This window comes from Pempheris klunzingeri, chromosome 10 (assembly GCF_042242105.1).
Source record: "Pempheris klunzingeri isolate RE-2024b chromosome 10, fPemKlu1.hap1, whole genome shotgun sequence".
Lineage (NCBI taxonomy): Eukaryota > Metazoa > Chordata > Actinopteri > Acropomatiformes > Pempheridae > Pempheris > Pempheris klunzingeri.
This window is the reverse complement of record NC_092021.1, coordinates 7,614,110-7,628,202: the sequence shown is the minus strand read 5'-3', so window position 1 is coordinate 7,628,202 and position 14,093 is coordinate 7,614,110. Positions and strand designations below refer to the sequence as shown.

General features: G+C 41.5%; 1 protein-coding gene across 6 annotated transcripts in view; it reads right to left on the bottom strand.

The window, feature by feature from the left end:
• The window catches only part of tns1b (tensin 1b), a 147,887-nt gene that overhangs the window by 87,825 nt on the left and 45,969 nt on the right, over nucleotides 1–14,093 (bottom strand). For all 6 annotated transcript variants that reach the window (XM_070838545.1, XM_070838548.1, XM_070838549.1 and 3 more), the window contains exon 3: nucleotides 3,942–3,979. In XM_070838545.1, the coding sequence (XP_070694646.1) occupies nucleotides 3,942–3,979 (38 nt within the window). The remainder of the gene's footprint in view (nucleotides 1–3,941; nucleotides 3,980–14,093) is intronic.

Genomic DNA, 14,093 nt, shown 5'->3' with positions numbered 1-14,093 from the left:
AAAAACAAATCTGAAATAACAATAAGCACAGAGTGGAGGCCTGCCAGCACAAAGAAACACGTGACTTTTCTCCAGGACTTTCAAAACATGCTTTCTGAGAATGTCAGGAGCAGGGAAAAATGAAAACAAATGCTTCATCATTCTGCAGCGGAGAATGAAAAACTAGTGGAGCGAGAGTGTGTTCATGTTCCTCCACTTTGCTTTCTCAGACCTCTTTCCTCATTAACAGTGGAACATAGTAGTTTCCTTCTCAAAACACCCTTGACAGGCAACAAAGGATCAGTGAAATCCAATATGTTGCACTCAGCACCTCAGCTTATTCCTGACTCTGAGTGCAGCCAGCCCACTGGAGCCTGACCGGGGCATCGGTGGGGCTGATATTTTACCAGGTCTATGCTAATCAGACACAATAAAGTGTATGTGTTGGCTGATAGGCAATAATAATTTACAGTTCGGACATGCTAGAGGACGACCAATAAATGAAGGACAAATAATGATAAGCTAGTTATTGGGGACAATAAATATCCCAAATTAATGAATGGTCAGCTTTCCCACACAACACTACTTTATCTACTGTTTATTAGAGTTGGGTAAAGTTATATAGAGGGTTCAGATTGTAATTTTTCAGATTTTACATTTGACTTCACTTCTCATCTCAACTTAAGTGACGCTTTTGTGATGCTGTCTGTAATCTAATTGTAACTGATACTAATTTGTGATTATACTAACAATACTAATTTAGTTCGACGTAAGCCATGTAAGTTATATTTACTGTTGGCATTGTGACTCTGAGAAGTTCATTTTGATTCAATTATGCTAAAATTTGGCCGATATGTTTTACATTGTTCATCCTTTTTTTTTTTTTAACTCCCAAATATCAATACTGTAGTAATCAGTATGAGTCTGGCTTTCCAATTATCCGGAACAACTGCCATTTGCCACAGCAACATCTGTGGATTTCCAAACTGATCATCAAAAGTATTGTGTGTAGTTCCTCATTAAAAAAACAACAACATAATAATAAGGGTGGACTCTAAAACCCTGAAAGCTGAAAGCCTGTAAATAAAGGGAGTGAAAACTGAGCACAAAAGCTCAGGGTTCAAAGGACTGAGGGTGAGTGTTGCTGCCATAAACAACTGAAACCACAGACCACAACTGAGAAGCATATTATACTGTATGCCGGGCTTGAAGAGCATTTGCTGAATTGCTTACCAGCACGGAGGAAATTTGTTTTAAGTGCACAAAACAGGACAAGGATGCCACACTGATTTGTGAAAGGTTGGTATGTAGGGTTCACCTGAGTGAATGTGCATATAAAATGCAAAATGACATTCTGCATTGTGGACAACTTTTACCAAATGTGTTATTGAACGGCAGGTATGACTGGAATTAGTATGAGCAGACCAAGAAAGCTTGAATAGTTTATAGTTCTACCTTCCCTCAATGCTCTCACAGCAGTACGATGGGAAAGGCCCAGACATCCTGCCACTGTGTTCTTTATACAGAGGTTAAGTAAAGGGAGACGACGTGAGACAGAAATGACTGGTACACTCCAATATTCCATACAAGTGTACAAGGATTTGGGAAAGTTGACCTTGAAATAGCTCTTGTCTCAACTTCCAGGCTGATGTAACTCGCTCTCTCTGGCTCCTTCCTGTCATCACCCAGGAGTGAAATCTTACCGACAAGATTTAAAGCATTTTTCACATCCAGTTGTGAGCAAACACACATGAGGGTGGGACACACACTTGTGTTCACACACACAGGTCTGACCATTTGTTTGCAGTTGCCAGGTTAAATATGGGCCACATATTAGTCTTGACTACAGACAGATGTATAACTGTAGTGTGTACTTGAGATAACTGTCCCAGCTAAGAGTTATTATCAGCACTCATGACATGGAGGATCATGACTGACTGTACAAAGAAAAGAGTTTCATCTGTTTATTTAAATGAATAATTCATAAAAATGTACCCAACAGTCGGACTGAGTGCCGATAGTGATCAAGCTTGACCCTGTCATGGTCACTCCCTTGTTTTTCATCTTGGGCTTGTTAGCAAATTGCTTCCTGCCAACGCTATGACATTTTTAGCTGAAATGTTTGGAAAAGGAAATGCTGCTGTGATTTTTGGAGATGGAGAGGTTTAGCGTTGTATATATGGCCACTGGGAGTATGCTCTGAGCTCCTTTAATGTCTCCTCCCACAAATCTGACCTCTGACTTCCTGAAATTCAAATGTTATCGTCAAGTATGCAGCCTGCACTTTCATACATCACACTTTGTTCTTCAGTGCAGCAACATAAAAAAAATAAATAAAAAAAAAGAGTGGGTTGTTGTGAGCGTAGAGGTAGAGAGGTTTTACACCCTATGTTTTGGCTATATATTTAACTGAAATAAGCCCCATTCACACAGAAATCATATTAGTGAACTCATGCACATAAATGATACACAAACTCTGTATTATGTGGAACACATTCACACAGACGTACCCAAACAGGGTACTAACATGTGGCAAAATATCCAATTGATAACACTACAGCAGATTTAAAGAGGGGTCAGATCACTAATAATCTCTACAATTCTTACAATTTACTGGACATGAAAAGCTGCAGGAGTGTGACAATTTTCCCAGCAACTACTGTAATGCATAAACATGTGTGATGAACTTTGCCAATAAAAATCAGAAAATCTAAAAAAAAAAAATCTTGGCAGCCGTCATGTTGATGATAATATGTTGAAGAGAATGTTAATTTTACATCAGGTTTGTCTGAGTTATATAATTTATTTGAGGTGATTCCAGATTCATATTAAAACAACAAATGCATTCAATACAAGGCATTATATGTTGGGTTAAATGAGCCCCTGTTATATCAGGCAGATTATCTGTACATGACTTGCACTCATTCGTACCTCACAAGTACATTGCACCTGAATCAATTAATATTTCAGCAAATTAAACATTTTGATTTTCAAATTCAGAATTGATCTCTTTTCAACAACAGTGTTCCTGTTATCCTGCATAATCCACTGAGCTCACTGTGAACAGTTTCCACCTCTAAGAAATAGCCCATACGAAAACTGATGGTGGGACGACGTTTCTGGAAAGAGATGTCACTTCGAATCGAGGAGACTGTCCTACATGCCCCCCCCCCTCGCACTTAGCGTGGCCTGTCTGCCCTGCACCCCTGGCATTTCCTGTGAGTAAAGAGGGATTGGGCAAAGCTGGCAAGTAGCACCCATTTCAATAATGGATACCAGATGATGGGTGTGTGTGCACATAGGTGTGCATATGTACTGCATGTGTGTGTGTGTGTGTGTGTGTTCACATGCTCATGTGTGCAAATCCTCCTGTAATCCTCTCATGGCAGTTTTTTGCCGCTACGCACACAAAGACACTCAGCCCTGCTTCTCTGACAACTCTCCGGGAACTTCGGCTTCATCAGTTTTCTTTCCCATTTTCTTCTACATGCTCTTTGACTTTCCAAAACAAGATGAATCAAGCGACGGCTCCTTCCAGAGGTCTTTTATTTTTAGACACAGGGCGATCTCCAGGACGCAAGAGTTTGTCCAATATAAACACATTCGGGTACAAAGAGCACTTGTTTAGACATTCTTGAGATTTTTTTTGCAGAACATATACTCCCCAAACTCCTCCTACCCCAACATCTGCATGTATACATCACACACGCACGTACACACACACACACACACACACACACGCACACAGTTACAAAAGAGTAGCTGACTCCACCTAGAACATAATATTTCCTCCTGATAAGCTCAAATGGTTTTTAAAGGGCAACTTCAGATTGTTAAGGAGCCTCTCGTGCACCCATGTACAATAAATTCTACAAGTACCTTTCAAACATGACTTTTTTTTCTGTTTTGTTTTGCTGTGTGTAATTATTTTTTTTTGTATGGTGTAATGGTGTAACTCTTACCTTGACTTCACATTTCTTGTGGCAAGCTATTCGGCACACTAGAGAAAACAGAGAAAGAAAAATTAAGTTCACAGTTCATAAAGATCTCCCAAACATTGTGGAGAAATGCAAACACTGTGGTCCAGTATGAATCATGACATTGAGTAGTCGTCAAGGAGGTATGAAAAAGCTGGAGGTTCATTCAAATTCCAGAGAGTGTTTGTTCTGTGGTCAAAGTCAAATATCATCTGCTGTTAGCAGGCTAATCCTGCCCAGTGTTAACTTTGTGCTCTTTGGACACAGTCCCTCTATCAAAGGCTTAATTCATCACTCCGAACGACTGGTACACTTGAAAAGATCCGACATCTGTGCCGTTTGGCTTGGTAAGCATTGCCTTACCAAAAGCCTTTGCATCAAACAAATAACAGTAAAATCAGCGATAGCGTGTGGGTCTTTCTGTTCTGACTGCTATGATGAATGCCAAGCTTCACCACACCAGAGCAGAAGCTTCCACACAGCTGGACACATGTTCCAGACAGATGCTTATCGAAACAAGAGACAGAACTCCACTACACATTATAAAGGAATCATTAGGTCCCTTTCAGTTGTAGCACAGCACATTGTTTGAAACTACACTTTACACTTATTAACTACTTATTAACTTGTGGTTAATAGTTCAAAATGTTTCCTCTACCTTTTTAATATGCATGTACAAAGGTCCACCTTTGAGCCATACGTGGTCCGTTAGAGTTTAGCTTGTTTGAGTCCTAACATTTCCTCATTGGCACTAAACTACAGCTGAGGCTGATGGGAATGTCCTTAGTTGTGCAGATGTTTGAATTTTAATACAGAGACAACTCTAAGTCAGGTCCAAACATGACCACTGTGTGGGAATCATCTCCAGAGGAATGTGTCTTAGTACCTAATTAAATGGCAATCGAGTCGCGGTTGTTGTGACGGTTCACTCAAAATGGTGACACTGCACAGAAACGTGGTGGGTCACCAAACTCATTAGAGCACATCCTCTTGGAACCATGAATGGCTGAACCACATTTGTGCCATGCTGCTGTTGCTGGTGGCGGCACGAGATGGAAAGTCGGGGTGATCAAAGGCATTAGGATTCTTCTAGGGACCTTCAGTATCTGTGCTACATCACGTCAATCTACCAAACGTCTATTGAGATATTCCACTCTGGACCAAAGTGGTGGACAGACCCATGTTCCTGCTAGCATGTCTAAAAACACCCACAACACCTACCAACAACCTCATGGGGTTAGATACAGGATTTTAGTTGCTAACTTTGTCTCTCTGCCATTTCTTAGATATTTTTTTATCCCCTCCTATCTGCTGTGACATTGTAAATTTCCTAATAGAGGAATATTTCATCTTATTTGGTTGTGGGCAGTAGGTTTATCAGAGCAGTATTCAGCTCATCAGAGCTTAAAACAGCTGTTTGCTTCGGCTGGAAACTGCACTAATGCAAGTGGTGAGAGTGGACCAGAACACTGGAGCGGTGTTCTGTAAAACCGAAACAATGAGCTGAAAGACACTAAAAAGTAAATAATAATAAAGCTCTGTGGAACAGGACAGGAACTGCAGAGTCAGGTGATAATTAGCTCTGGGTTCGTCACTGCAACTCAACCCCTTCACATACAACTAGCTCTGTGATCCATCATTTAAAAGAAACACAATTTATAGCTGCTTTAAAGATTCCATTTTAAAAGTCAAGTCTCAGTCGCAGCAGGCCATGCTGTGGGAGACGGAGCTGAAAAAGAATTAATAAATGCTTAGCATGCAAGATAAAAAGAAAAGACACTGTTCCAATATTGGATTTCAACATTTTTTTCACAGCTTCCCTTCTGCTCCCAAGTCCTCTCTCTGGTCTCCCACTGGGTCTACAAATAAGGGTCAATAGGGGAAAGCACCTGGACCGGCGGCTCATAAATTGTCAGATCCCCTCTCAGGACAGAGAATCAAAACACAGCTCAGTGTGCCGAGGCATAAGCTTTCCAAATAAAGGAGAAGACTGTATGCTTTTACTGGAACACGCTACACCTTATGTAATGAGTTATTCTTCCTGTCTCGAGGCACATTTTTCAAAGCAAGTGTAATATCTATTGTGATTAGTTGTTAAGTCATTGATATGAATTTGGGAGGTGGCCAGTCCTCACATTGTGTGTGAGCGGAGATCATGTCTATGTTATACTGTGTTATGTCGTCAGTCATATGCTGTCTGAACCCTATACTCCCTGTAACCTTTCCTCACATATACAGCATGCCTCTCAATCACTCTGCTCTCTCTGATCTATGTGCCTTAATCACACGGTATATTTCTCAAACAAAGTCCTTAAACCCTCTTGTTCTTTAAACCCTGTGCTCTAGTGCATATTGAATATCCAGCCCCTTAATCCAATGAATCCTCAGCCCCACATTATGCGTGTTCGGACAGAACCTGAAGCAAATTACTTATAATGTCAATCAAAGACACAATTAGGCATGAAATCACCAGTGTGAATTGACATGAGGACTCATGAGGCACACAGGGACGCTCATGCACAGTGCGTTAGCCAGCTTACAGTTAACGCCTGTTAACCGTTGTTTCATTGGCTCATTAGCGGTCAAATTTGTGCAAACGCAGCAATCGCAAAATTTGCTTTGCTTTTTGTCTGAGCGCGTTTCTGTTATTCACTTTTGTTTCCTCTGTGCTTTCACTGGGCTCCTGTCTGACTGAGTATCTTAGAAATTTTGAAAGATTTTGGCGCTTATAATTGGATGACTTTGACCGACTGCCTGGCACAACGTGTTTGGATAGAAGACTATTTGACGTGCAGTGGCAGCATGACGAATCAATAAACAAAGAACTGCTAATTTTAATATGTTAACCTCATCATATATTGAAGGCAAAAGACTGGAGCTTTCCAAGGCTCCCAGACATCAGACTGACCAGCATTATGAGTTTATTTGGTTTACTAAATCATTATCAATACTTATATATATGTACTTCAATCTGTCATGGACTTTTTCACTTTGTGAGTGAGGCATTTAGGCCTTCCAATATTGCCAACTTATATTATCAATAAACTTCTTTGCAACTCTTTAACCTCATATAAACCTTAAATAGCCATTAGCCTGGGGGTCAGGGTTAAAGGTTCAGAGCAGCCAGGGAACAACCGGCAGCTACATGGCCTTGAATGTAATCCATCAGTTTCTTTTTTTCCAAAGGGACACTGGTATTCATTCATTTTGAGAAGACTTACACTTAAGTAGCAATGCTTTACTTGAGTAGCACTATTAGACGTGTTTAAGATGAAAATGTATTAACTTGGTAGACAAGGAGCGTATACACACTGAAACCAGGGAAAGTGAGAAGCCTCCTTTTTATAGCTAAATGTGTAATTACATCATGGTGCAGTTTGCTTCTATTCAAGTACACGCAGGACTATATTTGCACTTGGGGGGTAACATTTGCAAGTCACTTTGACTTCTTAATTAGAGGCCTTCAAATGTGGGTGGCACCATGAAATCCTACCGGGATACACATTTCCAAGTCTCTCAAAATGACTTGAGTTCCCAGAGTAAAGGCGAATGGAGTTCTGCTATACAACATGACCCACATAGTGCATCACAGGGCACAGACCACACTTTGAGTATGTTGGAACAGGTATCATTTTTTTGTCAGTTTGGAGAAGCATACTCTGAATGAGGTTTGAATTTCACATTTCCAATTGACTTTTGATTATTCCAAGGCTTCAGTTTTCTCAACCCACAGAGGAGCAGTTTGATGAGGTCTGCAGCCATTATTTTCCACCTTAACTTTCCATATTTGTTTGGATCATTCAAATAGCTGATTAATCTATAAAAATGTCTATAAAGAAAGCTAGGTGACATCTTCAAACTGATCATTTTGTCAGACGTCCGTCCAAAACCTAAAGTTATTCCATTTAGTAAACTGGCAACTCCAGTGACTCAAATTTCAGATTTAGCAGGTTTCTCAGTTAATATTTGGCATTTCTGCTTAATAAATACTTATAATAAATACTGTCAATAGACTAATTGTTTTGGCACCAACTTAACCCTTAACCTCAAAAACTGAACACAACTGGAGTTAAAAGAAGTCCTGATTGGTCTGTCCCATGTGCAGCGGCATTTTCACCAGTGTGAAAGTACACTGAGGCCTGCACAAAGTATTTTTGACATACTAGATGTGACATGAGTCACATGGAATGCTCTCATAGACGTGAAATTCAAACATACTTGGCTGTTTGCTTGATAAGCATAAAAGCCATGTGCCAGTCCATCAGGACGATGTCCGGTGCTGTTCCCAGCACGTGAGTCCCCAGTAAACAACACTCCTGGGCCACATGGGAAGAAGCGGGACTTCCATATTGGGTGTGAAAGTGGCGAGCCCAGAGAACTCTGGATAGGCTTTACCTTGTTAGGAAGTTGGAGCTTTGGAGAATAAACAGAGCAGAAATGTTCCTGGTGGAGGCAAGCAAGACGGAGGGTGAGTGTGTGTGTGTGTGTGTGTGTGTGTGTGGTGGGGGAGAGGAGGAGATGCCAAAAACAAGACAAGAGAAGATGTTGGAGAAAAGTCTTCTATGGAAAGGATGAATAATATAGTGGGGGTGCAACATCTGCTCACATCCATCATTAAGCAAATGAGAGGACAGCAGGGATGGGAGTCACTCAAAATGAGGAGATGATGAGGAATGTTGAACACTGGTTGCTATCTGACTCTGGGTCTGTGGTATGCTATACAACATCAGAGGGGGAAAATGACAGAGGTGGGGGGGGCTGTGACTGAGGCTGGCCGATTTCCTTCCCCTGGTCCCTCGGACTGAGTGTATACTCCCACAGGGCTGGGCTGGACCTGCTTACAACACTGAACACAATCAGAGGGCAGGGCTGGAGAATTTCCTCTCTCTCTCTCTCTCCCCCCCCCTCCCTCCTCACTCTCACTCTCCATCCCACTCCTTTTCCTCCGTCTCTCCCTCTCATGCACGATCGCAGACACGTGAGCAGCAACACGTGTGCATACAGTGTACATACACAGTATGTCACTCCTGAGGACAGACGCTTACCAACACAGACTGAAGCTTTTTGGAGTTTTGTTTCCTTCCTATTCTGTGATGAAGTGAATACTTTAAAAAAAAAAAAAGATGCATTTGGAGCTTCAGCCGGTGTTCATAAAGTAAAACAACTACCAGCACAGCCCCAAATCAGATTTGTTATACTATTGGCAAACTTGCACTGGTTTACTTGCTACTTCAATCTTGACAATGCTACAATCAAAAGGTCCATTTACAAATTGTAAACCTCAAAAGCAAAGTGTTGACAACACACAAGCCAGTGTGTGTGTTTGAATTAGAGTGTTTCTAGGTACAGTACAGCTTGTACAGCTACCTGAAAACCTCTTAAAGCTCTAAAGCTGATCATTTTCATTGCACTTCTTTTAATTATAGGCCTATGGTCACTACATGCCCTAGCGAGGCAAGTCAAATATCATTATTTATGAAAAAAGTCCATCACACAATATGAAATTATTTGGATTTTTGGCCTCCACGTCCACAGATTGTCACAGGAAATAACTGGATGGGTAAATCGATTGGAAATTAGTTAATAAATATAAAATATAAATGTAAAAAAAATAAATAAAAAGCTATTGTTTTGGGATTTGGTTATTCACTTGGTTTTCTTTCTCCGTGGGATGGGTGTATTCAAGACTGACCCACTTAAGGTTCCCATCGTGCTCTGAGTGATGTAAACAGGAAGTGAAGGAGGAAGGAGTGAGTTAGCCATGACTTAGTACAGTATGTCTTGTCTTGGTGAATCTGGACCATGTAAAGTCGTGCTGCAATAGCAGGGAGCTCTTTTTGTTTGCACAGTAACCGTGGATGGCCGATCGACTGCCCCACCAGCTTTCAGGCCATGTGCAACGTCCTCTGAAACAGGAAGTCGTTTTAGAGCAGCTCAACAAACAGCTGATGACCTTGCATGACTAAACGTCTCTTCTGAGCAGCTGGAGGCTTATGTTTCACGCTCCTTCACGCTCCCTCCAACACTCTGCCCTGTCTCTCTGTGCGCCCGCTGCACTTTCTGTGTAGTATTAACAATAGTAATTATTGACTCTCAGTCAACACTATTCTTCATTTGACTCATACAGGGGGTGTCATCATTCAGACCACACATCTTCCCCTTCTAAGATCCCTGCCAGTGTTGGGTTTCTGTGGATTAAGCCCCACCTTCACCCTGCTGCTAAGGCTTTCCCAACGTGGGAGATTCCCCAAAACAGGGCAGGACAACAGAATAAATCCTGCGTGAGAGTTCCCATGGAATCATTGTGTGTACTCTGTGTCATCTGTTTGCTTCGACCTGACAAAACATGACTTCTGTTTGTTTACTTTTCCGTCTGAGTTTTAGTCGCACTTTGTCTGGTTGAAACAGCTGTTTCCCTTGATTCAAGCAGCAGCTACCAAAAACACAGCAAATTAACATGTAAATATGACAAAAAAAAAAAGCCCGACAGATGTGGATAACACAATACTCAGAAGCTCAGGTTTGAAGTATGTCCTAAACATTTTGGAAATGTACCCTGGGAGTCGGCAGCAGATGAACAGATGGACGCAGGTATTTCATTTGAAACAAAGGACTCTGCTGCCTCCTGGTGGCTGTCGGAGAAACTACAAGATTACACAGAGTGAAATCCAGTTCTGTGCATCCATTCCATCCATTACTGAGTCCTTTTAAGCTTTTAAGCACTAGAAATACTTTAAAAGAAAAAAAAAAATCAGAACAGCATACATGTATAATTCAAGTACTGGTCAGTACAAACAGCATTACCTAGATCAGATTGCCTCGTCTCATTTAAGAGACAAGAATTTAATTAAAAGTAACAAGATAAATGTAGTTACTCTTTTGGACGAGTTACACGAACATCATCAGCAGATGGAATTTGCCTAGATGTCGTGGAAATCTACATGTCTGAATATGCTGGTGGATGACTAATAACTGTAGGATTAATAATAGATCTTCTGATCAGAACTTTGAGCCTGAAGAAATTGTTTTATTTTTTTAAAAAAAGACATGCATGCGCAGCCATGAAGAGAATATTTGTATTGTCCAAAATAAAAATTGTGAATTAGAAAACCATCACAAGGTAGATCAGAGATGGTTTGCAATTGATGTAAATATTGCTAGTTTCATAAAAGCTGTGGCTATTAAATCATTAATTGTTGTTGCATGTTTGTCTTTTTTTAACTGTGACTTTAAAAGGTTTACATAAATAGCTCCTTTCTTAATGTGATTCATGGTAATTATCATGTAACGCTGTCATAATGTTGGCCAATATAATTACATTATGGCAAATAAATGAATACAAACCAATGATAACAATGTAGCTGCGAGATTTACCGAGAAGCACTGATGCCTAAATTTGCCTTGGACACACACGTTGAGCTGAACAACAGATTCACTTCAGTTCAACAGCTCCGAGCCTTTTAGTAAAATGGTTCAACTACCATTCAGTTGCAATGTTTCAACTCATCCAACAGGCGGCTCCCTAACTGCATTAACTCTTGAAGCTGCCAGTGTCAAACTGGTTCAAACTTAAAATTTCACCATAAATCACAATTCAGTCACGTTGCGCCACGAGCAGTTTGAGCAGCGTTGTGAGAACATGTGTGACGCAGACGTGAGAACTAATGCAGCCAGATGAGAGTTCCATGTTCAAGTTCACGTGTACGCGGGACGCTGAATTCTCAACACCAGCACAAATATCTCCTCCAGTGCCTCTGACGGAGGAGGCTGAGCCTCAGTCCCCTGGCAGGACTCACGGAAAGTCATTGTCTGGTCAGTTCAATAGATTAGGATAATGGTATCAGACTGGGAGCCAGTCACTAGCCATCATCCACAAAACTAATGGTCATCTCCATCTGACTTCCGCCTAAGCAAGGAGTGGCACCATGGGACAAAACTGTGATGGTGATTAAGTGAACTGCTGTGAGCCTGTGTACTGCGCTGTATACTAGGAAAAGGTTACCTGCAGCCGGACACGTAGTCAAACTACTTTTATGTACAATAGCTCTCTCTAAGTGAACGATACTGAAGCTCCACATGCAGCTAATTCTGCATGTGTATTTGTGTTTTAGCCCTCATTGGGATTCGCTGCATACCAGCTGTATGAGCTCAGCAGTCAAGAACAGAGCTATGATAACCTTCACTCTCCCTCCACACACACACACACACACACCTGCTAGTCTCTAGCCAGCCTTTGAAGATTAGTGCTTACAGTGGGTCCCTAAGGGGACGACGATGTGGTCTCCTCCAGAACAAACCAGGAGGCAGCTCCAAACAATCTTTGTAGATTTGTCTGGAATGGCTTTGAGTGATGCCTTGACAAAAGCTAATAGTAGCAGCTGTGAGCGGTAGAAGAAAACTGATCCAGATTTGCAGAGAGCCCCTGCACACAAACCATCCATCTAACCTGACCTGCACTACAGTGGGTGAATCTAAAAGCCAGTTCCTGCCCTTGGGGTCCTGCACAGGCTTTTTTTTTTTTTTTTTTTTAAACTGGAAAACTGCTGTCCTGACCTGCGTCAACATGCTATTGTCAAAGTAACTAACACCTTGTATCCTGGCAACCGTGACAGAGACAGGAAGTTCAAGTGCTTGTGTCATTACAAGCCCATGTGACTGGAGAATGTTGGTAAACAGGAGCAGCAGAGGGAGGTCGTGCACGACCGAGGCAGCGGCTGCATCCTCCAGAATGAACAACAGCTCCTTTCAGACCGTTAAACAGTTGATGCATCTGTCAGTGTTGAAGGTTCGTAGTGTTTCAGTGCTTCTTATATAAAGTCCATGAAGTGTTCTGGACTTATTTAGCCTTATTTTCTAGCTGCTGCAGCATTCAGTCACCTAAACAAAGCTGAGCTAACTAGCTGCCTGCTGTAGCTTCATATATCTACATACAGACATGAGGGGTGTCAATCTTCTCATATAACTCTCAGAAAGAAGTAGTATTAGTGTATTTCCCAACATGTTGGACTATTCCTTTAAAGGAGATAATCCAGCAAATAATTACTGTATTTCCATTAAAAAGTGGGGAACTTGGTTAAAAGTGATGAAGCGGTGGCCGATGTCCTGACTGAGACCATATACTGTACATGGCAAACTCCACAAAATGCTGAACTACTTTCTACATTTGCACGTTTTCAGCCTTTAACCCTCGAAGTCTGTTTTGCTTTTAGTTTTAACAAAAATGGCAATTAATCACAAGACGCATAAGACAGATAGAGGGGGAGAGATGTCTGCTGTACAGGTCTACTGGTCACTGTGCTGCCCTCAAGTCCCCCCCTCGCCCCCAACACACACACACACACACACCACCATTTGCTCATACACATGACCAAACCCAGATATGGCTGGGGAGAGGGAATAAGACTGGGCTAAATCAAATCAGAATAGACTTAAATGCAGCCTTGTCATGATGGTTTATTTCCCCTGTAAATCAGTGGCGCTGGCCCAAGGTGCTGTCTTGTGTCATTTTATGAGAACATTTTAGTGACTGTCTGCACACACACAACTAAACATTATTTATCCGGAACAGGGTGATGGCAACAGTCTGTTAAAGTCATGGAAAATACATTTCAGCCTCCCGTTACCCTCCTGAAACTTTAATTTCAACATCTAACAAGTGGTTATTTTCTTTAAAATGCTAAAATTTGATATTTCCTGCAAAAACCCAGATTGCTTTCATTAAGTCTGTGGATATGAATACTGCTTACAGCCGAGTCTGGCTGTCCCTTTAATTAAGACGCTGAAGGACAGGTATTCTCCTTATAATGAGGTCACGTCGGATGTCGCACAGATAAAAGCATACTTCTGAATAATAGTGTCTGAACAAACAAAGATGCCAGTGTTAAGATTCAATGACAAACATCCCACTGTACAACAGCAGCAACATCTGGACCCACAGTTTGATCAGAGTGAGATGCAACGTCAGTGTAGGTGGTGAATCGCGTTGATTTTATGAGCCCGTCTTTCAGCTGTGGATACAGACGGAGGCGACAGTGGTAATCAGCCACTTTATATGACTGACTTCTCCCAGACAGTCAAGGGCTCAAACCAGAAGCTTTGAACTAAATAATAGAGTCACTGATGTCAGCCCGACATGCA